At 48.2% G+C, this 25,071-nt stretch overlaps 1 protein-coding gene across 1 annotated transcript in view; it reads left to right on the forward strand.

Moving 5' to 3' along the window:
* The window catches only part of SUGP1 (SURP and G-patch domain containing 1), a 32,957-nt gene extending 8,859 nt beyond the window's left edge, over positions 1 to 24,098 (forward strand). The window contains exons 3-14 of the mRNA XM_036240446.1: positions 102 to 202; positions 1,315 to 1,515; positions 3,416 to 3,539; positions 3,863 to 3,963; positions 4,925 to 5,048; positions 15,492 to 15,847; positions 20,379 to 20,485; positions 21,550 to 21,727; positions 21,972 to 22,078; positions 22,964 to 23,109; positions 23,475 to 23,604; positions 23,906 to 24,098. Of these exons, the coding sequence (XP_036096339.1) occupies positions 102 to 202; positions 1,315 to 1,515; positions 3,416 to 3,539; positions 3,863 to 3,963; positions 4,925 to 5,048; positions 15,492 to 15,847; positions 20,379 to 20,485; positions 21,550 to 21,727; positions 21,972 to 22,078; positions 22,964 to 23,109; positions 23,475 to 23,604; positions 23,906 to 23,932 (1,702 nt within the window). The 3' untranslated portion in view covers positions 23,933 to 24,098. The remainder of the gene's footprint in view (positions 1 to 101; positions 203 to 1,314; positions 1,516 to 3,415; positions 3,540 to 3,862; positions 3,964 to 4,924; positions 5,049 to 15,491; positions 15,848 to 20,378; positions 20,486 to 21,549; positions 21,728 to 21,971; positions 22,079 to 22,963; positions 23,110 to 23,474; positions 23,605 to 23,905) is intronic.
* Positions 24,099 to 25,071: the final 973 nt, after the last annotated feature.

The following is a 25,071-nucleotide window of genomic DNA, read 5'->3' on the forward strand; positions in this document are numbered from 1 at the left end:
CACCAGGTAAGAACTCAGGTGGTGTGGAGCTGTGACAGGCAAAGCATGCCCCAGCCCCTCCATTTGAGGTTCACCCTCTCTGTCTTCTGTCTTGGGTGTAGAATTACGAACGAACACAACTCTTCCGTTTCCAACAAGTTTGCCAATGATGGCAGCTTCTTGCAGCAGTTTCTGAAGTTGCAGAAGGCACAGACTAGCGCAGGTGAGTGTAGTTTTTCTGTCCTGTCTCTTCCTGTTCAGGCTCAGGCTCATGTTCATGCTGCCCGCTCTCTCCTGGGGATCCCTGGCTTCCCAGAAGTGGCAGGTCCAGCCTCAGACTTGTCCCCTCTTATCCTGAGCTCATTGAGCACCCTCTTTCACTCATCTCCACACTAAACACCCAGTGGGAGAGTGCAGACCTGCTCTCAAGGTTCTTACCCTGTAGGAGCAGAAACAACCTAGTTTCAGTCCAGGAGCATGGGGACCAAGACTAAGCAGGCCCAGGGCGTGGGACCATGACTGTGGTCAGAGCAGCAGCTCAGGTGTGAGGAATTGGGGGCCCCCTTTCATAAGTGGGGAGCTGCCTAGCCCACAGGAGTCCATGAGACAGGCCAGGTGTGAGAATCACTGCCCTCAGGGAATTCGTCTCTGACTATGGTTGTGCAACTTACCAGTCAGAGCTTATTTTTACTGTAAGAATGTTAATGGTGAAACAGCTGACCTTTGACCTGTGTCAGGTTTCCTAGGGAACGGCTAAAAAATGTTTAGGCCAAATTCACCCACAGTGAGGGAGAACAGACTGCCCTTTATTGCAGGGTCACGGGTCATGAGCTGTGTTTGAAAAGCCCAGAATAGGCTTTTTCCAGTTTACCACTGACAACCAGAGGAAATGGTTGTAAGCTGGGTGTGGGGCTCAAGTCATATGTAGGAGAGCTGGTGTGTGCCTGGGCTGTCAGTGCAGGCCTTAGAGGTGGGGTGCCTTTGCCTAGAGCTGCTGCTTGCAGAACCCTGGGCTGGATAACCAAAAAGCCATGCATCTCCTAACCTAAATGCCCTCATCTATAAAATGGGGGTCGTGCCCTGGCTGGTTTGGCTCAGCGATTAGAGCGTTGGCCTGCGGACCAGAGAGTCCCGGGTTTGGTTCCCACTAGGGGCATGTACCAAAAAAAAAAAAAATGGGGGTGGTATCTTCTCTGAGCACCCACCACCCTCCAGGTACTGTGCTGGAAGCTGAGGACCCAGCCCCCAGGGACTGATGGTGCTCAGATTATGTAGGAAGACAGGGACAGGTGCAGTGCACAGCTGGAGCACAGGTATACTTCCTTCTCTCCCAAGATGCCCCCCCCAGTGTGCCCAGCGCCCCACCACGAGTACTCCCCCGTGTTGGGAAGAGGCCTCCCCTCATCAGCAGCCCACTGAGTCAGGTGAAGAACTACGTGCATGCTAAGCAGCTGCCCCTGGCCAGCCGCCCAAGTGTCTTCCAGTCTCCCGATGAGGATGAGGAGGAGGACTATGAGCAGTGGCTGGAGATCAAAGGTAAGGTGCAAGGGCTGCTGCCCTCCTTCTACCACCACCTTCCAGCTCCAGGGCAGATCCACAATCAGCAAGGGAAGCGTGGTCAGGAGTATGGGGTACTTGGGACTTCAGTCAGGTGAGGCCCTCTGAGGTGAGGGGTGGGGAGGTAAAAGAGGGATGTGGGGAGGAGCTGAAGTGTGGGTTTCATCTTGGGAGCCGTAGGACCCATCATTCACTCTGGGGGCTGGTCTTCAGCCAGGGCAGGGGTATCCTTGGTGAGCATTCATTTGCATTTTCCTCTCAACATGAGGAGGACCTTCCATGGCTCCCTGGTCTGGGTACATGCCCTCCAAACCTTCTGAGGCCCAAAAGCCATTTCTTAATGAGGCTACCTGTCTCTGCCAGTTTGGGCCAGAAGTATGAGCATACAGGTTGGAGGGTTCACTTTCCTTCCCAGGGAAAGATGGTTATTGGCCTTGGGTGAGCAAGTCTAGGCCCCGAGGTATAGGAGAGCAGAGGGTGGCAGTGGTGGCACTAATAGTGCTTCTAGCCCTGTCTACAATCAGAATGAGACCTCAGTGCCACCTGAGCCATGTGGAGTCTTAGGCCACTTCTGCCTAGGCTGGCTGGCACGGTCATGTCATGCTGACTGTGAGTACAGACTGAAGTGACTGTATGGTCTGCCATAACAGCCTCTAAACCCCTTTTGCTCTGGGGTGATGGTGCCAGCTGCAGGCTGTGCATCTGAGCAGATCAGTGGTGAACCTTGAAGTCTAGAGCATTAGAACGGAGCCAGGAAGGAAGGTGTTTCCTCATTGAGGTGCCCTGGAAGTTCCAACCGTACCCTACCATGAACCTCTGGTTTACAAGGGGCAGTGGGTATCTCAAGGCCCTTGAGGCCTATTAAGGCTTGCTGTTGATGAGGCCTCAGAAGAGCACCTGTGCTTGCAAATGGCAACCAGGTCAGGGTCATTGTCAGGCATGCAGGAGGAAGGTTCGGCCACAGGCTCAGTGTTGAGCCCCATTGCTAAGAGGAGCAAATGTTCCTAGCCCCTGACTGAGAGAGAACTTTCTCTTGGGTGTTCTCATAAAAAGGACATGACTGAATAGTGGCTGACAGATGGCCTCAGAAACAGGCCAGCAGAAAAGACAAAAGCAAGTGCCACATTGCTCAAAGGGGAGTCTAATACAAATACAAAAAAGTATTTTTATACTTCTGTTCACTGAAAAAACTCTGCGGTTAATGATTAAGCTCATTGCAGTGAGCATCCCTAGCACCCAAATGGTGGTCTGGAAACACTCATGGAAACCAGGACTTCTTGGAGGAATGGCTGGCTCTAGGTCTGGGCAGGAAGTGTATAAGATGACCTGGAGTGCCCTGTTCCAGCAGATAGTGAGGAGGCCATCAAGATGCCTCAGGAACCAGCTTGAAGAGGCTCCACCAGCCACAGAGGGGAGATGATTGCGCTTCTATGATGAATTAATTGCAATGGATTGAAACCCACGCAGTGTGTTTAACTCAGAGTTTGTATGATATTTTAAAAGAATTTGTCATTTTTGAAGGATGGAAGGGAACCAGTTTATTATCTTGAATACTGGCAAATAAAGAAAAGACTTAAACATTCAAAAGTAAAAAGGGAGGCTGGCTATGTTTTCCAACATCTCCCTTCCAGCCTGTGGATCGGCTCGGCCTCCGGGAGGCTCACACACTTCTCTCCCACCCAGTGTGTCTCGTGAAGACTGTTTAGACCAACTCCCCTCTCATCATGGTGCTTTGTGCATGGACCCGGGACGCCTGACAACCTCCTGCATTTCACCCTCTTCTTCCCCTACCCCTCTGTCCTTGTGGTCCGTAGAGAGAGTGTGCCTGTTGACTGTGGGGTGTGTGAGTTGAACCCCAGTACTGACAGCCTCCTTAAAGTTTCACCCCCAGAGGGAGTCGAGACTCGGAAAGTGATAGAGAAATTGGCCCGCTTTGTGGCAGAAGGAGGTCCCGAGTTAGAAAAAGTAGCTATGGAGAACTACAAGGATAACCCGGCATTTTCGTAAGTATTTCTGGGAGGGGAAGGTCACTGGTACTTAATGTTCTTGCCACACAATAGTACATGCAGATGTTCTTGTAAAATCCTCGTGGTGACTGAGGCTGACTTGGGCTGGGTGCTTGCTTGCGTGGGCCAGACGTTGTTCCAAGCACTTTATAACTCACACCAAAGGTTGCAAGAGGCTCCAATGTGGCACGAAGACTTAATTTGGGGCCCTGTCAAGGCATCTCTGCTTGTCAGCTTGCTTTTGCATAACATATCTTCAGAAGCTGCACAAGTCTACCCATCCTCATTCCTCATTTTTTCTGTTTTGCAAAACTCTTCAGGTTTTTGCACGATAAGAATAGCAGGGAATTCCTCTACTACAGAAAGAAGGTGGCTGAGATAAAAAAGGAAGCACAGAAGTTGCAGACAAACTCTCAGAAAGGTAGGTGGGTGGAGAGGGGTGGAAGGTTCTGCGGAGGCGTATGGACAGATTGTGCCCCATGTGGAATTGGGGTTCCTAGAGGGTGCTGTGGCATGGGGTAGCATTAATATCTTAGGTCTGTGCCCTCCCTGGCAGCAAGGGTCAAGCTGGGGCTGGTGTCACCCTCCTTACCAGTGCTCTGAAGAGTGAGGAGGTCTGAGGGCCAAGGTAAAGGTCGTATTCAGGAGCTCAGCTCTGTACACGGGGGACAGAGGGAATGTGAGCTAGCCTATTGGTTTATGGTCATTTTAACAAGTGTTGATGAGTGTCTACCAACCCTAGAGACAAGGGTAGCACCTGACACTTGAGGCGGGGGCCAAGGGAGCCGGTGGCCAAGGGAGCCGGTGGCCAAGGGAGCCGGTACAGAAACAGTCAGCTGCTGAGATCCTGGTGGGATGAGTGTCAGGGGGATGGAGAAAAGGCTAAATGGTCTCCAGCTGTGATAAATGTCCCAGCCAAGCTCTGATGGGTGGTAGGGATTGATGTTTAGACCTGATATGGGCCACAGAGTTTGGTCTATCATGTCCCCTGTGGCTCTTTTCCCTGACCTCCCCAGAAGGAGGGCCACACTCATATCCCCATGTGACTTGGCTGGGAATCCCCCTGTCGAAAGACCAACCTGGGGGCTCTCATCTTCCCTCTGGCCTTGACATAGACATTCCCTCACATTCTGCTCCCATGTCCCAGCATGTGTCCAAGGCCCCCAAGACCTATGGGTGGGAAGGGGCGATGGGGGGGGGGTTGGAATAAGTTGTAGTATTAACTATGTGTTTGGTCCTAGTGCAGTAATCTGATTCCCCTTTGCCTGTTTTTCTTTGCATTGTTCCTAAAATAAACCCCTCCTGTTGCCCATGGGGTTCTTAGCAGAAATTAGGCTGTTGGGTGTGGTGAGTTGAGCTCAGTACTGACAGCCTGCTTAAAGTTTCACCCCCAGAGGATGAAGAGGTCAAGAACCTTGCAGAAAAGTTGGCCAGGTTCATAGCGGATGGGGGTCCCGAGGTGGAAACCATCGCCCTCCAGAACAATCGTGAGAACCAGGCATTCAGGTAAGGAGGGACCCACCAGGAAGGTGACCCTTTACCCTGGTCACAGGCTTGATGTGGCCCTGAGACAAGCTAGGGTCCTGTGATGAGGGCTGGAACTCCACTCTAGAAGTTTCTGACCCCAGAGCCCAGCCTTGCCGCCACACAGGCACTCCCGAAGTGCACATTACTGCCCTGAATTGTCTCTGAGCTGGGTGTGCAAGCGCCTTTGGGGCCTTGTGTTTTTCTTTTTAATCCTCACCCGAGGATATTTTTCCATTTATCTTCAGATAGAGTGGGAGGGAGAGAGAGAGAAACATCAATGTGAGAGGGACACATGGACTGGTTGCCTCCCGCACAACCCTGACCAGGGCTGAGGATGAACCGCAACCAAAGTACGTGCCCTTGGCCAGAATCAAACATGTGACTTAATTGGTCCACAGGCCAAGGCTCTACCACAGAGCCAAACCAGCCAGGGCAGGGGCCTTGGTTTTTTCAGGTGCCTCATTGAGAAAGTCTCTATCACTTACCCAGCTCCCTTTGTAACAGAAACAGCAGCCCCAGGCTGGGGGCCCAGGTCCTCCAGCAGAACTTCACAGAACTGTGTTGCTGACTGTATGTTTATTTTTTTTTCCTTTATTGATTTTAGAATGAGAGGGAGAGAGAGATAGAAACATCGATGAGCATGAACATCGATTGACCGCCTCCTTCATGCCCCCCACTGGGGATCGGGCCCACAACCTGGGCATATGTCCTGACCGGGAATTGAACCGGCCACCTCTTAGTGCATGGGTCAACGCTCAACCACTGAGCCACACCAGCCGGACCTGACTGTGTGTTTTTAGAGTCTCTTTATAATGAAGGGAACAGCAAGAAAGCAGGAATGTGGTACCTGCTTTTGGTTTTGAGGAGTGGGAATCCTAGCCTGTGTGGAGTTTCCGAAGACTAGATGGGATAAGCAGCCTGGCCCCCTGGCCCCCCTATTGTTCCCAGACATGAAGTTATACCCCAGCCCTTCAGGCTAGGTCTGCTCACCTACTCATTCATTCATTGGCAGGATTTAGCACCTGCTCTTTGCCAGGGGAGTTTGGGGGGCAGTCACTGCTGCAGAGTGGTACTGGCAGAGGCTCATGAAATGGACACTGAACCCAGCATGGGATAATGTACCTGTGAGGACACTTGGCTACAAGTAACTGAAGTCCCCACCTAGTCAGTGAGGAGATGTGATGGTGATTAACAAAAAGTACAGAAGCAGCAGCCACCTGGGCTGTTGATTCAGAGACACCATCAGGGACTCAGGAGGAAGGAAGCGAGTGTGGATGTTAGGCAGGCAGCCAGTCACATCTTCTACATGTGAGACAGCAGGAGCTAGACACAAAACAGAGGAGCATGTCCAGAAGGACTGCTATGTGATGGAGTGAAGCAGCTGAGATGGCAGGCACTGTGCTAGTGTGGCTGGGGTGCATGGTGAGCTGTGGCGTGCAGTGCAGACAAGCTGTGGAGCCAGGCAGGGCCAGGTCCTAGAGGGCTCAGGTGTTGATTGAGAGCTTTGGAGAGTCTGCATAGGGAGTGATGGGGTCAGCTGTGCTTCCAGGAACAATGGCAGCAGTCATGGAGGGTGATCGATCATTCCAGGTTGAGGGTTGAGGCAGAGGGGATTTAGGGAAGGCTGCTGAGGGGTTGGGGATAGCCAGGTTGGGGGCCATGCCTAGGGTAAGAATGGACCCTGGGGTGCCCTCAGAGAAGTAGTTGAAGGTGAGCTGCTGAGGGACCAAAGTCAGCACTTCCATGCGCTGGGGAGGAATGAATGAGAGATTTTTGGGTATTTGAGCCTAGTCAGGGTATGCAGGTTCATACCACAGGAACTATTTAATCTTCATGTGGTGTCAGGTGTAAGACAGTCCCTCTTCCCTAAATCAAACAGCCACCTAATGTACTTGCTGCTCTACCCCTTCTGTGCTCCCCTGATTCCCTGTGTGGGCCAGGCACACCCTAGCAGCTGTGTGTTTTGGAAACCAGTCTGTTACAACTATTGACCCATTTCTTTGACAAGTCACCCCACTTCTGAGATGCCATCCCCAGAAATAATGTTAAATACAGCATTATCCATAGTAATGAAAAACTATTAACATGTTGAATGTTCAGTCCTTGTAGGCTAAAATCCTGTAACTACATCTCTAACACATCGCCTGTGTGAGCCACCTTGTTCTCTTTACAAGTGTGTTGGCCTCTCACAGGTGAAGGAAACCGAGGCAAGGAGGCAGGTCAGTGGAAGTGTCTTTGCCACCAAGATCCACTGCATTCTGATGAGAAAGCCTTATGTTGTTGGATTTAAAAGTTTTTTAAAAATTAGGATACGGAAGTTAGAACCACAGCACTGTTCAAGTGAAAAAAGACTGTAAGGAAAGACACCAAAGTGTTAACTGGTTAAGTAGGAGGGAGGGGGGAGGATAACTCCTATCCAGAGGGGTGATCTCCTAAAATCTATTATGTTCTGATTATTCATCCCTATTTCCTCCCTAACCCCTGACTATTACTGATCTTTGTACTGATTTGGCAGTTTTGCCTTTTCCAGAGTATCATATTATTGGAATCATATAGTGTGTAGCTTTTTCAGATCGGCTTTGTTCACTTAGTGATAAGCATTTAAGATTCCTCCATGTATTTTAATGGCTTCATAGCTCTCCCTTTTTTTTAGCACCGAATAATATTTCATTATCTGGATATACCACAGTTTATCCTTTCACCTACTGTAGGATGTATTGGTTGCTTCCAAGTTTGGGTACTTAATGAAGAAAGCTACTATAAACATCCGTGGGCAGGTTTTTGTTTGGACATAAATTGTCATCTCTGGGATAAATACTAAGGAATGTGATTGCTGGATAGTATGGTATATTTAGTTATTTTCTCCTAGTCTGCGGCTTGTGTTCTCATTCTCTTGATTTTGCCTTTCACAGAGAAGACATTTTTGGTTTTAATGAAGTCCAGCTTATCAGTTTCTTTTTCTTAGATTGTTCCCTTAGTATTGTATCTAAAAAGTCATTGCCATATCCAAAGTCATCTAGGTTTTCTCCTATATTATTTTATAGGAGTTTTATGTTATTGCATTTTACATTTAGGTCTGTGATCCTTTTTTTTTTTAATGTTTTTATTGATTTTTTTTTTTTTTAGGGAGTGAGAGATAGAAACATCAATGTGAAAGAGAAACATCGATCAGTTGCCTCCTGTACGCTCCCTACTGGGGATTGAGCCTGCAACCCTGGCATGTGCCCTGACTAGGAATCGAACTGGCAACCTCTTGGTGCATGGGTCGACACTCAACCACTGAGCCACACCAGCTGGGCAGTATGATCCGTTTTAAATTAATTTTTGTGTGAAGGGTGTAAGGTCTGTGTCTAGATTCTTTTTTTTTTCCATGAGGATGTCCAGTTTCAGCACCATTTGTTGAAAAGACTGTCTTTGCTCCTTTATGAAAGGTTAGTCGACGGTGTTTTATGGGTCTGTTTCTGGGTCCTTTATTTTTTTCTGGCGATCAGTTTGTCTATTGCTTCATCAATTCCACACTGCCTTGATTACTGTAGCTTTATAGTAGGCCTTGAAATCAGGTAGTGTCCGTCTTCCAACTTTGTTCTTCAGTATTATGTTTGCTATTCTGAGCCTTTTTTCTCTGAATATAAACTTTAGAATCACTTTGTCATTATCTACAAAATAACTTCCTGGCCCTGGCCAGTTTTGCTCAGTGGTTAGAGCGTCAGCCCACGGACCAGAGAGTCCAGGGTTTGGTTCACACTAAGGGCACGTACCTCGGTTGCGGTTTGTCCCTGACCCCTGGTTGGGGTCGTGTGGGTGGCAGCCAGTTGATGTCTCTCTCTCATCGACATTTCTCTCTTTCTCTTCCTTCCTCTCCCCCTCCCACTCTATCTGAAGATAAATGCAAAAATGTCCTCAGGTAAGGATTAAAAAAAGCAAACAGCAAAAAAAAACACTACAAAATAACTTGCTGGTGTTTTTATTGGAATTTCATTAAATCTAGAAATCAAGTTGGGAAGAATTGACTTCTTGACAATATGGATTTTCCCTATCCACAAACATGAAATATCTCTCCATTTATTCTTTGAATTCTTTCATCAGAGTTTTGTAGTTTTATTCATATAGATCTCGTTCATATTTTGTTAGCCTTGTACCTAATTATTTCATATTTTTAGATGCTAATGTAAATGGTATTGTGTTTTTAACTTCAAATTCCACTTATTCATTGGTGGTTTATAGGAAAATGATTGACTTCTGTATATTAATCTTGTACCCTGCAACTTTGCTATATAATAGCTTATTAGTTTCAGAAGTTTGTGTGTTTGTGTTTATGTGTTTATTCTTTTGTGTATTTTTTCTATGTAGACTATTAGTCATTTGCAAACAAAGACAATTTTATTTCTTCCTTCTCACTTAGTATACCTATTTCCTTTTCTCATTTTACATTTGCAAGGACTTCCAGTATGATGCTGAAAAGCATTGGTGAAGTGGGATATTTTAGCCTGTTCCTGTTATTAGTGGAAAAGTTTCCAAATTTCTCACCATGAAATATGAGTTAGCTGTGGTCTTTTTGTAGATATTCTTTATCAAGTTGAGGAAGTTTGCCTCTATTCCTAGTTTCTTGAGTTTTTGTTGTGAATGGGTGTTGGAGTTTATCAAATGCTTTTTCTACAGCTGTTGATTGGATCTTGTGGTTTTTATTTTTTAGCCTATTGATGTGATGGATTACAGGCCTGGCATAAGTCCCACTTGGTCATGCTGTATAATTCTTATACTTTGTAGATTCGGTTTGCTGATGTTTTGTTGAGGATTTTGGCATCTATATTTATGAGATACGTTAGTCTGTAGTTTTCTTGCAATGTCTTTGTCTTGTTTTGTTATTAGAGTAATTGAATAAGTTAGGAAGTATTCTCTCTGCTTCTGTCTTCTGAAAGGGGTTATAGAGAATTGGTATAATTTCTTTTCTTTTTTTTTAATCCTCACCCGAGGATATTTTTTATTTATCTTCAGATAGAGTGCGAGGGAGAGACAGAGACAGACAGGCAGAGAGAGAAAGAGAGAAACATCGATATGAGAGAGAGACATCGATGGGTTGCCTCTTATACAGCCCCAACGAGGCCCAGGGACCAAACTGCAACTGAGGTATGTGCCCTTGACCGAAATCGAATACACGACTCTTTGGTCCAAGGGCCGACACTCCAAACCAGCCAGGGCTTGGTTTTTTAAAAAATTTTTGTTACTCTTCACCCAAGGATATTTTGCCATTGATTTTCTTTTTTAAGAGAGGGAGGAAAGGAAGGGAGAGAGAGAGAAACACCAGTGTGAGAGAGACACATTGATTGGTTGCCTTCCACATGACCCTGATCCGGGCTGGGGATCTAACCTGCAACGTATGTGCCCTTGACTGGAATCGAACCCAAGACCCTTCGATCTGAGGGCTGACACTCTAACTGCTGAGCCAAACAAGCCAGGGATATAATTTTTTTCTTAAATCTTTGGTAGAATTCACCAGTGAACTGGGTGTGGTGCTTTCTGTTTTAGGTTATTAATTACTGATTCAACTTTTTGTGTTATTGTTGTGAGGATATTTTTTTGATTGATTTTTAGAAAGACTGGAAGGGCCCAGCCAGTGTGGCACAGTGGATTGAGCGTCACCCCATGGACTGAGAGGTCCCAGTTTGATTCCTGGTGTGGGCATATGCCTGGGTTATAAACTCAATCCCTAGTAGGGGACATTCAGGAGGTAGCTGATCAATGTGTCTCTCTCACACTGATGTTTCTATCTCTCTCTCACAAAAAAAAAAAAAAGTTTAAAAAAAATAGAAAGAATGGAAGGGGAGGGAAGGAAGGGAGAGGGGAAGAGCGAGAGAAAAAGACAAAGAGAAAGAGAAACATTGGTGTAAGAGACACAACCATTCGCAGCCTCCCACATCTGCCCCAACAGGTTGGGGATCGAATCTGCAACCCAGGTACGTGCCCTTGACTGGGTATCGAACCCACAACCCTTTGGTGCACAGGATAACGCTCTAACCACTGACCACCACCGACCAGGGCTGATTCCTTTTTTTTTTTTTTATCCTCACCCGAGGACATTTTTCCATTTTTTGTTCAGACAGAGCGGGAGGGAGAGAGAGGAAGAGAGAGAGAGAGAGAAACATCGATGTGAAGGGACACATCGAATGGCTGCCACCCGCATGACCAACCAGGGCCGGGGACAAACTGCAACCGAGGTACGCGCCCTTAGCGGGAACCGAACCCAGGTCTCTCAGTACCGCAGGCCGACGCTCCAACCGCTGCGCCAAACCGGCCAGGGCTGATTCCTTTTTTTTTAAAATATATTTCTTTATTGTTGAATGTATTACATTCCTCATCTTTCCCCCATTGACCCCCCCTGCTCCCCATGCCCACCCCCCTCTTGCCTTTCCCCACACTGTTGTCTGTGTCCATTGGTTATGCATATATATGTATAAGTTCTTTGGTTTCTTTCTTTTTTTAAAAAAATTTTTTTTTCTTTATTGATTTTAGAGAGAGAGAGAAACATTTATGAGAGAGAATATCGATTGGCCGCCTCCTGCATGCCCCCCACTGGGGACCTGGCCCACAATCTGGGCATGTGCCCTGACCTGGAATCAAACCAGTGACCTCTTGGTGCATGGTTCAACACTCAACCACTGAGCCACCTCGGCTGGGTCTTTGGTTTATTTCTTTCCACCTCCCAACACCCTTTCCCTTTGAGGTTTGTCAGTCTAACAACCAGTTTGTACTTCTTAATCCCTTCACCTTTTTTACTCATTCCCCCAACCCCTCTCCTATCTGGCAACCAACAAAATTTCTCAATGAGAATGTTCTGTCCTGCTTGTTCATTTTGTTTGTAGATTCAATTGTCAATAGATATGTATTCATTGCCATTTATTTTGTTCATATTTTTTATCTTTTTCTTTTTTTTTTTTTTTTATCCTCATCCGAGGACATTTTTTCCATTTTTTGTTCAGATAGAGAGGGAGGGGGAGGGAGAGAGAGAATTTTTTTTTTTTTTTTCATCCTCACCAGAGGACATTTTTACATTTTTTACACAGATAGAGTGGGAGGGAGAGAGAGGAAGAGAGAGAAACATCGACGTGAAAGGGACACATCGAGTGGCTGCCACCCACACGACCAACCAGGGCCGGGGACAAACTGCAACCGAGGTACATGCCCTTAGCGGGAACCGAACCCGGGTCTCCCCGGACCGCAGGCTGACGCTCTAACCGCTGAGCCAAACCGGCCAGGGCGAGAGAGAGAATTTTTTATCTTTTTCTTCAAGAAGACCCTTCAACATTTCATATAATAATGGTTTGGTGGTAATGAACTCCTTTAGCTTTTCCTTGTCTGAGAAACTCTTTATATGGCCATCGATTCTAAATGACAGCTTTGCAGGATAGAGTAATCTTGGTTGTAGGTTCTTGCTTTTCGTCACTCTGAATACTTCTTGCCACTCCCTTCTGGCCTGCAAAGTTTCTTTTGAGAAATCAGCTGACAGCCTTATGGGAACTCCCTTGTAGGTAACTAGCTGCTTTTCTCTTGCTGCTTTTAAGATTCTCTTTGTCTTGAACCTTTTGCATTTTGATGATGAGGTGTCTTGGTGTGGGCCTCTTGGGGTTCAACTTATTTGGGACTCTCTGTGCTTCCTGGTCTTGCATGTCTGTTTCCTTCACCAAGTTAGGGAAGTTTTCTTCCATTATTGTTTCAAATAGGTTTTTGATTTTTTGTTCTCTCTCTTTTTCTTCTGGCACCCCCAAGATGCGAATGTTGGCACGCTTGAAGTTGTCCCAGAGGCTCCTTACCTATCCTAATTTTTTTGTATTCTTTTTTCTTTTTGCTGTTCTGATTGGGTGTTTTTTGCTTCCTTATATTCCAGGTTGATGGCTTGCTTTTTGGCTTTACCGACTCTGCTATTGAATCTGTGTAAATTATTCTTTATTTCAGTTAGTGCCTCCTTCATTTCTGACTGTGCACCCTTTATTTCTGACTGTGCATCCTTCATTTCTGACTGGTCCTTTTTTATGTTCTTGAGGCCCTCACTAAGTTCGCTGAGGTTCTCACTAAGTTCATTGAGCATCCTTATAAGCAGTATTTTGAACAAAGCATCTGTTAGGTTGCTTATCTCCATTTCGCTTAGTTCTTTTCCTGGGGTTTTGTTCTGTTCATTCATTTGGGACCTGTTTCTGTTTCCTCATTTTGGCTGCCTCCCTGTGTTTGTTTCTATGTATTACTTAACGAGAGGTATGGGGCTAGCTGAGACCAGATGCTGCTTGTTTGAAAGAATTTAGGAAAACCTGAAGCAGGATCCAAGACAGGCCAATCCTGTGGTGAAGCAACTGGCAACAGCTTGGGTGGGCCTGAAAGTTGGGTGGGGCAGGGCCTCAGGGAATCACCAGGGTGGGGCAAGCCTTGTGAGCCACGTTGCTGGAGGCCCGGATATGGCAGCCATCTGCTGCCCTAGGGAAGGGCTCACCAAAGGAACAAAGGCCTCTGACAGCAGTCTGTCCAGGAGAAAGCCTGCTCTCCATCCCTCGCTCCAATGCCAAATAGTTCAGTTCTTCCCTGTATATCTCTGGCGCCCCTCAAGCTGCCTCCCCTCCAAGCTTAGAGGGAGTGAGTCCTATAAATCTGTGCACGGGCCCTTTAAGGTGAGCTGCCTGGGGCTCCAGCCACCTCATTGAGCCTCAGTTCCCGCTAGTTTTTCCAGCCAGAAGTTATGGGGACTTCTCTTCCGGGCACTGGAACCCTAAGCTGGGTGCCTGGTGTGGGATGGGGACCCCTCAGACCTTAGGGAGGACCCTCACAGTCAAGGTGTCCCTCCTGATTTTCATCCACTACACATGGGTATGGGACTAGCCTGTCACACCTCCACCCCTCCTACCAGTGTCGATGTGGCTTCTTTAATTTCGTAGTTGTAGGACTTCCATTCAGCTTGATTTCAGGCAGTTTTGAATGATGGTTGTTCAGTAGTTTAGTTGTAACTTTGATGTGGTTGTGGGAGGACACGATACCATGTTTATCTACACTGCCATCTTGACCGGAAGTCCCCTGATTCAACTTTTTAAAGTCGAAATAGTCCTCTTCATGTTGCCTATTTCTTCTTGTGTGAGTTTTAGAAGATTGTATCTTTCAAGGAATTGGTTCATTTCATGTGGGTTGTCAAATTTGTGGGCATAGAGTCATTCATAGTAATTATGATTCTTTTAAGGTCCGTAGGATCTGTAATGATGTCCCCTTTTATTTCTGTGATTAGTGATTTGTCTCCTCATTTTTCTTAGCCTGACTAGGGGCTTAACAATTTTATTGATCTTTGTTTTTTTTTGTTGTTTTTTTTTTAACCAATGTTTCTTACTGGATTTTCTAAAGAGGGTACATGCTTGTGTCATGACCCAGGAGTACAAAGAAGATGCTATCTCCTTGTCCTTCCATTCTACCCTAGGTACCAATATTAATGTGTCTAGGGGTCCTTCCACCCCTCTCCTGGCTCATAGAAGCAGTCTGTGGAGTTTCTTTCTGTTGTCTTTTATACAAAAGGAATTTTACATCATCTTTGAGGCTGCATGTTGCTTTTGTAGTAGCAGTGTTGTGCCATCACCATCCCTTCAGGTTTGTGAGTTGAAGTCTTAACTCCTTCCTGTTGAGGACTGTGTAACCTGTGATATATGTACAGGTTTTGTTACATGGGGCTGGGCTATAACTCTTCCCTCTGGTGTGGACCCCAGAGGTGGGACTGTAGGCTTAGGACATGCATACTCAGAGATACCAGGTAGGTGCAGAGGGAGCTGCAGGCTCTGCCAGCTCTGAACCCACTGCCACCTGTTCCTAGCTTGGGGCGGGAGGACCACGCCTTTAGGGAACTGAGGGGACCCTTGGCTTTCAGCAAGGCAAGAGGCTTTTGCCCTTGGGTTGGAGTCCAGGTCCTTATTTGTTTTGATGTTCATTGTCTTTGTTTTGGCTCTGTTTGCTATTAACACCTCTCACAGAAGTATCAGAAAAACTAGTGTTCTGAGCTATGCAGTTCGGGGCAAATCCTGCCGTTCTGGCACCAGGTACTGTATCTCTCGTACCTCAGGATTTCTTGGTTTGAAGGCACTAGTGCTCCTCTAGGACAGCAGGGGAAGAGCTTCACAGAGCTTAGGGCAGGTCTGAGGGAGCCCACCCCTTTTCCTTGGAAGTAGGGGATTAATGACATGACAAGCCCCCAATAAAGATGGGGTGGGGGTTTGGTGCAGCTCTTGGCATGCCACATTGTTTTTCAAGTTTGGATCACTAGAACCAGCAGCCACGGAGGCCTGGCAGGGCAGGAGGTCATGGTGGAGACTTTGAAGTGACCCTGGCTGACCTGGTAGGAGCCTGCACAAGGCCCACACTACTACTGTTCTAGCTAACAGTGTGTCCCTCCACTCTCCTTTGCAGCTTTCTGTATGAACCCAGCAGCCAGGGGTATAAGTACTACCGCCAGAAGCTGGAGGAGTTCCGGAAAGCAGTGGCGGGCCCCACAGGCACCCAGATAGTGCCCGACCTCTGCCCTCAGCGCAGACCCCCTCCTGAGACCCCATCAGGATCTGTGCTTTGCACTGCTGCCTGCCCCACTTCATCTACCCCCTCGCCTGCTGTCACCGCAGCTCCAGCTGCCCCTGGAAAGCCAGCCACCACAGCCACTGTGAAGAGGAAGCGAAAGAGCCGATGGGGGCCAGAAGAGGATAAGGTGGAGCTCCCACCTGCCGAGCTGGTGCAGAGAGACGTGGACACCACCCCATCACCCCTGTCAGGTGGGATTTGTCAAGAGGTCTGGCATCATGTTTTCAGGGTTCGTCTGTGTTGTAGCAGGTGTCGGGACTTCTTCCCATCTATTGCTGAATAGTGTTCCATTGTGTGGATGGACTACACTTTCATTCGTCATCTATTGATAGACACTTGGTTGTTTCCACCTTTTGGCAGTTGTGACTAGTGCTGCTGTGAATACGTCACATACAGGTACTATTTGGATCCCTGATTTCAGTTCTCCTGTTTGTATACCTAGGAGTGGAATTGCTGGATCATGTGGTGATTCTACGTTTCACTTTTTAAAAAATCCTCACCCAAGGATATTTTTCTATTTATCTTCAGATGGAGTGGGAAAGAGGGAGAGAGAGAGAGAAACAGTGAAATGAGAGGGACACATCGACTGGTTGCCTCCTGCACGACCCCTACCAGGGCTGGGGATGAACCACAACCAAGGTACGTGCCCTTAACCGGAATTGAACCCAAGACTCTTCAGTCCGTGGGCTGACAATCTAACTGCTGAGCCAAACTGACCAGGGCTACATTCCACTTTTTAATGAGCCACCAAACTGTTCTCTATAGCAGGTGCATGCATCATTTTACATTCCCTCCAGTAATGCACAAGAGTTTCAATTTCTCCACATCCTCACCTAGTAGGTATAAAGTGGGTTCACACTGTAGTTTTGATTTACATTTCTCTAGTGACTAATAGTGTTGAACATCTTTCCATGTGCTCATTGGTCATTTGTATAGCTTGTTTGGAGAAATTTCTATTTTAGTTATTTTCCCATTTTTAATTGGATTGTCATTGTCGTTGAGTTGTAGGACTTCTTTGTGTATTCTGGATATTAACCCTTGTTTAGATATATTGTTTTCACATATTTTCTCTCACTCTTTGGGTTGTGTTTTTACCCATTTAATAGTGTCTTGATTCACAAAAGTTTTAAATGTTAATGAAGTTCGTATTTTTGTTTGTTGCCTATGATTTTGGTGTCATATTTAAAAAATCATAGCCAGCCCTGGCCAGTTTGGCTCAGCGGTTGGAGCGTCGGCCTGCGGTACAGAGAGACCCGGGTTCGGTTCCCGCTAAGGGCACGTACCTCGGTTGCAGTTTGTCCCCGGCCCTGGTTGGTCGTGCGGGTGGCAGCCACTCGATGTGTCCCTTCACGTCGATGTTTTTCTCTCTCTCTCTCTTCCTCTCTCTCCCTCCCACTCTATCTGAACAAAAAATGGAAAAATGTCCTCAGGTGAGGATAAAAAATAAAAAAAAGAAATCATAGCCAATACAAGGTCATGAAGATTTGCCTCTATGTTTTCTTCTAAGAATTTTAGCTCTTAAATTTAGGTATTTGTTAATCCTCACCCAAGGATATTTTTCTCACTGATTTTTTTAGAGATAGTGGGAGGGAGGAATGGGGGTGGGGAGAGAGACACATCAATTGGTTGCCTCCTGCATGCACCACGACTGGGACCGGATATCAAACCTGCAACCCAGATATGGGTCCTTGACCAGGAATCAAACCCGTGACCCTTCAGTGTTCAGCCTGACACTCTAACCACAGAGCAACACTGGCCAGGGCTTAAATCTAGGTATTTGATCCATTTTGAATTAATATTTATATATAATATAGTGTAACGGTCCAACTTTATTCTTTTGCTTGTGGATGGATGTCCCAGCACCATTTGTTGAAGAGACTGTTCTTCCCTCATTAAATGGTCTTATCAAAAATCAATAGACCATAGCCCTGGCCGGTTTGGCTCAGCAGTTGGAGCGTCGGCCTGCAGTCCAGAGAGACCCGGGTTCGGTTCCTACTAAGGGCACGTACCTCGGTTGCAGTTTGTCCCCAGCCCTGGTTGGGTCGTGTGGGTGGCACCCACTCAATATGTCCCTTTCGCATCGATGTTTCTCTCTCTCCTTCCCACTCTATCTGAACAAAAAAATGGAAAAATGGAAAGGTGTCCTCAGGTGAGGATAAAAAAAAAATCAATAGAACATAGATGTAAAGGTTTCTTTCTGGGCCTTATTCTATTACACTAGTTTGTATATCTATCTTTACACCCGTACCACACTGTTTTGATCACCGTACCTTTGTAGTAAGTTTTGAAATCAGGAATGTTAGTCTTCTGAGTTTTTTCTTCCTTTTCAAGCTTTGGCTATTTAAGGTCCCTTTAATTTTCATATAGGCTTTTTCATTTCTGTAAAAAACACTGTTGGGATTTTGATAGGGATTGCATTGAATCTGTAGGTCATTTTGGGTAGCGCTGACATGTTAATAATAATTAAGATTTTCAATCTGTAAACATACGGGATGTATCTTCTTTTACTTAGGTCTTCTTTCATTTATTCTGACATGTTGTAGTTTTTGTTGTACAATCCTTGTACCTCCTCGTTTAAAGGTATTCCTAAGTGGTTTATTCTTTTTGATGCCATTGTAAATGGATTTTTTTTCCCAAATCCTCACCCAAGGATATTTTTCCATTTATCTTCAGATAGAGTGGGAGGGAGGGATAGGGAGGGAGACAGAAACATCAACTGGTTCCATCCTGCATGACCCCGACCAGGACCAGAGACACAACCAAGATATGTGTCCTAGACCGGAATTGAACCCACGACTCATTGGTTTGCGGACCAGTGCTGTAATCGCTGAGCCAAACCGGCCAGGGCTGTAAATGGAATTTTAAAATTTTTTATTTTTGGGTTATGTGTTCTTAGTGTATAAAAATGCACCCTGGCCGGTTTGGCTCATCAGTTAGAGCGTTGGCCCGCAGACCGGAGAGTCCTGGGTTCGGTTCCTGCTAGGGGTGCGTGCATTGGTTGCAGTTTGTCCCTGGCCCCAGCCGGGCCATGTGGTTGGCAAGCACTGGATGTGTCTCTCTCATATCGATGTTTCTCTCTCTCTTTCTCCCTCTCTCCCTCCTGCTCTATCTGAAGATAAATGCAAAAGTGTCCTTGGGTGAAGATGAAAAAAAAAAATGAATTCAGTCAAGTCAGTCAAGTTGAAAGATATATAATGAATACACAAAAACCAGTTGTATTTTTTTTTTTTAATCCTCACCCAAGGACATTTTTGCATTTATCTTCAGACAGAGCAGCAGGGAGAGAGGGAGAAAGAGAGAGAAACATCGATGTGAGAGAGACACATCGAGTGCTCGCCACCCACACGGCCTGGCTGGGGCCGGGGACAAACTGCAGGCGCCCCTAGCAGGAACCAAACCCAGGACCCTCTGGTTCGCAGGCTGACGCTCTAACTGATGAGCCAAACCGGCCAGGGCTGAATTCATTTTCAGCTTTAAGTCTTTTTGTGGCTTCCTTAGGGATTTCTACATATGAGATTATATAATCTGCAATAGTGACAGTTTTACTTCCTTTTTTCTAATTTCAGTGCCTCTTATTTCTTTTTCTTGTCCAATTGCTCTGGCTAGGACTTGGAGTGCTATGTTGAAGAGAAGTGACAAAAGTGGGGATACTTGCCTTGCTCCTGATTTTAGGGGGAAAGCTTTCAGTCTTTCACTATTGCGTCTATATATTGTAATTTTATTTGACTTTAAGGCTGTTTTATCTGAGACTAGTATATCCTTCCCAGGTCTCTTGGTACTATGTACATGGAAATTTTTTTTCTATCCTTTTACTTTCCAACCTCTTTGTGTCTTTGCATCTAAAGTGAGTTTCTTATAGATGGCATGTAGACAGATCCTATTGTCTCCTTTAAGCATTAAAGTACTTGCGTTCATTCTTGTCATAGAAAGCCTCCTGCACTAGGCTTCCACAGAGTTCAGAGCCTCCACAGACCTTCAAGGAGAGATTGAGGTGCATACTGGGGTCAAAGAGCACCTGCAGTTGGTTCTTATTGGCAAAGCCCCAACCATGGGGAGCTGGAGGACCCAGCTCTCTTCACTTTCCCAGAGGAGCCTCTCCACCCCTTCTGGCTGGCTTCTCCCCTAGAAGCCAGCTCCTGAGGGCTAGTTGTTCTCACCATCCAGTTGGGCCATCACAACATCTTCAGATGGATCAGTGCTGCTGGAGCTCCAGCTGAGCTCCAAAGCTGATGCCAAAGAAAATGCTGTCAGGATGGTTGGCTTCCTCCCCAGAAGGAGCTGACAGAGCCACACAGCTGAGTTTTACACCAGACTTTGAACCTGTGTATGTCTACGCTGGGCGTCTTCCAAGAGCCAGTGTCTGTGAGTGTGCACACGTGCATACACACACTTATCTCTGCTCTGGCTCCGCAAAATCCCCACCATGTCATCCATTAGCCATATGACCTTGACTGAGGCCCCTGACCTGAGAGTTCTGGTGTTGGCATCTGCAACATGGAGATGTAGGGCCTACCTGGAGGGGGCATGTGGGAATGAAACTAGGTGCACATGACAGTGCAAGGCATGACTCCTGTGGACCTCATGTGACACAGGAAATTAACTGAACTGATATGAGGACCCTCCAGGTGCCTCGGGTGTTGTCAGCCAGTGATTCTACACCACACTCAAGAGCAAGGCCAAGTCCATGTGTCCATCACTAACTGGCCTGTGTCTTGTTTCCAGTTCAGGACCTAAAGGGGCTAGGCTATGAGAAGGGGAAGCCCGTGGGTCTAGTAGGTGTCACGGAACTGTCAGACGCCCAAAAGAAGCAGCTGAAGGAACAGCAAGAGGTAAGGCGGGGGGGGGGGGGGCGGGCAGGCTCCACAACTGCTGGTGGCAGGTTGTCCCCACCACCTCACCTGTGGTGCAGTGATCACACAGTCAGCAGAGAGGCTCCTGGGTAGGCAGGTTCCCCATCAATGGCATGCCAACCCCAGCCTGCAGCTGCGCCCAGAGCTCAGGCCTCCTCGTGCTTGCCTGTCATCCCCCATGGCCAGTGCTCAGTAGCTACTCCATATCATGCCTGTGGGCTCTTCCCACTCAATAGTCTTAAATTTTTCATCCAGTTCCCTCTAGTACCCAGTCCAAGACAGGCCTGGCTAGCACTGGACACCCTGAGTGATAGGAGGACCAGTCAGCTGGTATTGGGCAATATTGGGGTGAGGGTTGGCTCAGCCTCTTTGCTGCTTCCCTGGGGAACTAGAAGCACAGGCCTGTCAGTTCTTTTTTTTTTTTTTTAAGTTTTTTTTTTTTTATTTTTTTATCCTCACCCTGAGGATATTTTTCCATTTTTTGTACAGATAGAGTGGGAGGGAGAGAGAGGAAGGGAGAGAGAGAGAGAGAGAAACATCGACGTGAAGGGACACATCGAGTGGCTGCCACCCGCACGACCAACCAGGGCTGGGGACAAACTGCAACCGAAGTACGTGCCCTCAGCGGGAACCGAACCCGGGTCTCTCTGTACCGCAGGCCGACACTTTAACCGCTGAGCCAAACTGGCCAGGGCACAGGCCTGTCAGTTCTTGGGGACGCCTCACCCTGGGGCCACCTCCTCCAGGCCAGTAGCCCTGTCATGTCATCCTTAACCTTCCCAGGGGTCAGGAGCCCAAGTTGTCTTCATTCAATCTTTGATGATGGTACCCAGTTCTAGGTGAGACAGAGAGGGGCCTCTCTGCTTATCACAGGAACTTGGGGGCTTGGAGCAGGTCCTATCACAGGACTCAGTGCTAGCACTTGCTCCATTGCTAACTCACAGGCCTGCCCCAGGGAGGGAGTCCTATATGCCCTGGGTAGGCCAGGGTCCCTTCTGTACACAGGTGGTGCAGGCCCGGCTCACAGCATATGCCGCCCACAGATGCAGCAGATGTACGACATGATCATGCAACACAAGCGTGCAATGCAGGACATGCAGCTGCTGTGGGAAAAGGCACTGCAGCAGCACCAGCACGGCTATGACAGTGACGAGGAGGTGGATAGTGAGCTGGGTACCTGGGAGCACCAGCTACGGCGCATGGAGATGGACAAGACTCGGGGTGCGCCAAGACACCAGGCTGGGGACGGTTATGGGGGGAAGCGGGAAGCCCCACTCACCTGTTTGCCTATCAGGTCTTGGGCACAAGACTTGGCTTCTCTGTGCCTCCATTTCCTCAGTAGTAAAAGGAGTGGTGCAGGGCTTCCCTGGGGGAGCAGGGCTCAGGTCAGGGTCTCCACCAGCTGCCTCCCTCCCTGGCAGCCTCTCCCCCTTTCTTCTTTTACCTTTTCTATCTCACTGGGCAGAGTGGGCTGAGCAGCTGACAAAGATGGGCCGAGGGAAGCACTTCATCGGGGATTTTCTGCCACCGGATGAGCTGGAGAAGTTCATGGAGACCTTCAAAGCCCTAAAGGTGAACAGGGTATCCCCAAGCATCAGCCCTACTGTGGGACTGTCCAGCAGATGGCCTCCTCACACACAGGAGGAACCAGGCCCCCTTTTCCATAGGAGGCATCTGTTCACACTAGATGTCCATTTGGTGAATTCACAAATAGCTCAGCCGCCACTGTAGGAACATTTCCTGGGACTTCAGGAAATCCTGCTTCTGGTGGATCCAATTAAGTACAATGTGCAGGCAAAGCGTTTCTCAGGCACAAGCCCCCACGGACTGAGCTCCTCAGAAGGAGAGTGCAACATTCCTCCTATGCACAGCTGACGGGCATGAAGCCTTATCACCTAGTTGACTACGGCTTCTTTTTCACACTGTGTAACAAATCACGCTCAGAACCTGGGCTTTTCTTTGCTGGTTGAACCATTTATCTTGCCCATGTAGAGGAGCCTGTGTGGCTGTCATCTCGCCCTCTTTTATTTTTTTTATATCCTCACCCGAGGACATTTTTCCATTTTTTGTTCAGATAGAGTGGGAGGGAGAGAGGTAGAGAGAGAGAGAAACATCAACGTGAAAGGGACACATCGAGTGGCTGCCACCCACACAACCAACCAGGGCCGGGGACAAACTGCAACCGAGATACGTGCCCTTAGCGGGAACTGACCCCGGGCCTCTCTGGACCTCAGGCCGACGCTCTAATCGCTGAGCCAAACCAGCCAGGGCTCATCTTGCCCTCTTTGACTTGGTTGCCAGGGAGCACTAAGTGTGACCATGGGAACCTGAGGAGGAGGGACTGGTTTCAGGTGGGGGGCAGATGGGCAGATGATCCAGTGGTTCCAGTCAGTGGCCAGTGAGGCCATAGGGGGTGTGTTTTGGGCCTTGGGGGATGACATCTGCCTGGCCCTGCAGGAAGGCCGTGAACCCGACTACTCCGAGTACAAGGAGTTCAAGCTGACTGTGGAGAACATTGGCTACCAGATGTTGATGAAGATGGGCTGGAAGGAGGGTGACGGGCTAGGCTCAGAGGGTCAGGGCATCAAGAACCCAGTTAACAAGTGAGTGTGGCCCTTGAAGCAGGGTGTGGGTTGGGGGTTCCCAAATAGAGACACAGGCCCAGAGCCTGGGTCTAGTCCTGTCCCTGAGCCAAAGTTGGGCCTAGCTGTGAACCCTGGTGGCTAGCCCAGCTCAGGCTCTTCCTGCTTTCTGTGTGTCCCACATTGATATGCCCGAGACCAGCACAGCCTGCATGGCCCCTACAGATCCACTTTGAGCTGTAGCTGCTGCTGCTGAGTCTAGGCAGCTGGGTGGACTAAGCCTTCCTACCTCAGCTCAGGCTAGACATCCACTTTCCTGCTGGCACCAACCTACTTTCCTGCTCTCAACCCCCCCCCACACACACACACCCTGTTTTCCCCTGCAGGGGCACAACCACAGTGGATGGCGCTGGCTTTGGCATTGACCGGCCAGCAGAGCTTTCTAAGGAGGATGATGAGTACGAGGCCTTCCGCAAGAGGATGATGCTGGCCTACCGCTTCCGGCCCAATCCCCTGGTGCGTGCATCTCCATCCCCCACATTGCTCTGGCTTGGCTGCTGGTTCCTCACTGTCCACAGTATTGGGGTGGCAGTGCTGATAACAGAAGTGTCCTTCCTTCCCTAGTCCAGCTAGGCCAGGTCTAACTAGCAATCCCCACCACTACTCCACCTGCATTTAAGCCCCTTCTTCCTCCCCAAAGCTGGTCCTCCCATCTTGAGCATGTGAGCTCAGCTGCCCCTAGAAAGTTCTGGGTGGGAGGACCTGCCACTGTCTGTAGCCTTAACCTGCTCCCCTTTTATCTTTTTGCCTCCCGCAGAATAACCCCAGACGGCCTTACTACTGAGTATTCTGGAGAAACACACAAATATATTTTCCAGACGACCAACCAAACGTTATTGGACTGTAGAGTGTTTTGGACTGCATTTCTGCCCTCCCTCCCCATTGTCTTGAGTGTCATGCTGTGTATTAAAGTCCCAGTGCTTGCCCACTGTGGGAGCCTAGTTGTGCCATCACCAGAAACCCCTCTTGTTCCTCAGCAGCTGGCCTGGGCTGGGCAGGTGAGGATGAGATGCTATGTGAAGGCACCCAATGCCTGAGCAATCCCAGAGCACCACCTGGACCTTTGCTTGTTGCATCTCCATCCCTCATCAGCCTGGGTTGGAGTAGAGGGGAGGGCCACACCTGGGCCAGGGTAGCATGTTCTCCCAGCCTTTCCCAGATCACAGCTATGCTTCTCACCTCTCTGGCAAGTGGTCTCCCCTGCCAGTGATGGCCGCAGCCCAGGCTGCCTCAGCCGCCCTGGGTCCCACCTGTGTGTTGTACACATGTCCCTGGGGCTCATGCCTTTGTGGGACAGCTTTGTGCTAAGATGTCACACACATCCTAGAGGCTGGGAGTCTGGTGGGTGGCCTGGGCCAAGGTGTGTGGTGAGAGTTACTCATATCTCCAGAGCCACTTGTGCAGAAATACCTGGGGATCTTGTTCGGGGGCAACCATGCTTGAAGTATCAGAGCCTGGGAATTTGAGGGCACCACAGCTCACCCACCTGTCCCACACATGCACCCATTGGATTCTACTCTACCCTTGTGGGCTTATAGGCTTGACTCGAACTAGCATCGGGCTCCTGGGCCAGCCTGCCTTCACACAGTCATTCAGTAAACACTGAGCACCTTGAATCAGATGGGGATGTGAATGAACCCCTAACAATCTGAGACTGATCAGTTCTGCCAGGAGAAACTGGGAGCTGTGGTGCAGGTGACCTGGGCAGGGTCTCAATAAGGGCCTCAGGGACTGGGAGGGTCTCTGTAGCAGAGTACAGACTGGATGACATGCCACCATCCCCCTTCCATGGGTGCTGTGCCCAGGCAGGGCAAAGAAGTGACATTTGCCAGGATCCTAAGCACAGAGGAGTAGCTGTGGGCAGCCAGAGATTCCTAGTCACTCCACCTTGCAGACATGGTCACCTCTCCATTGAATTCTCAG

Source organism: Molossus molossus, unplaced genomic scaffold (genome assembly GCF_014108415.1).
Source record: "Molossus molossus isolate mMolMol1 unplaced genomic scaffold, mMolMol1.p scaffold_m16_p_4, whole genome shotgun sequence".
NCBI lineage: Eukaryota > Metazoa > Chordata > Mammalia > Chiroptera > Molossidae > Molossus > Molossus molossus.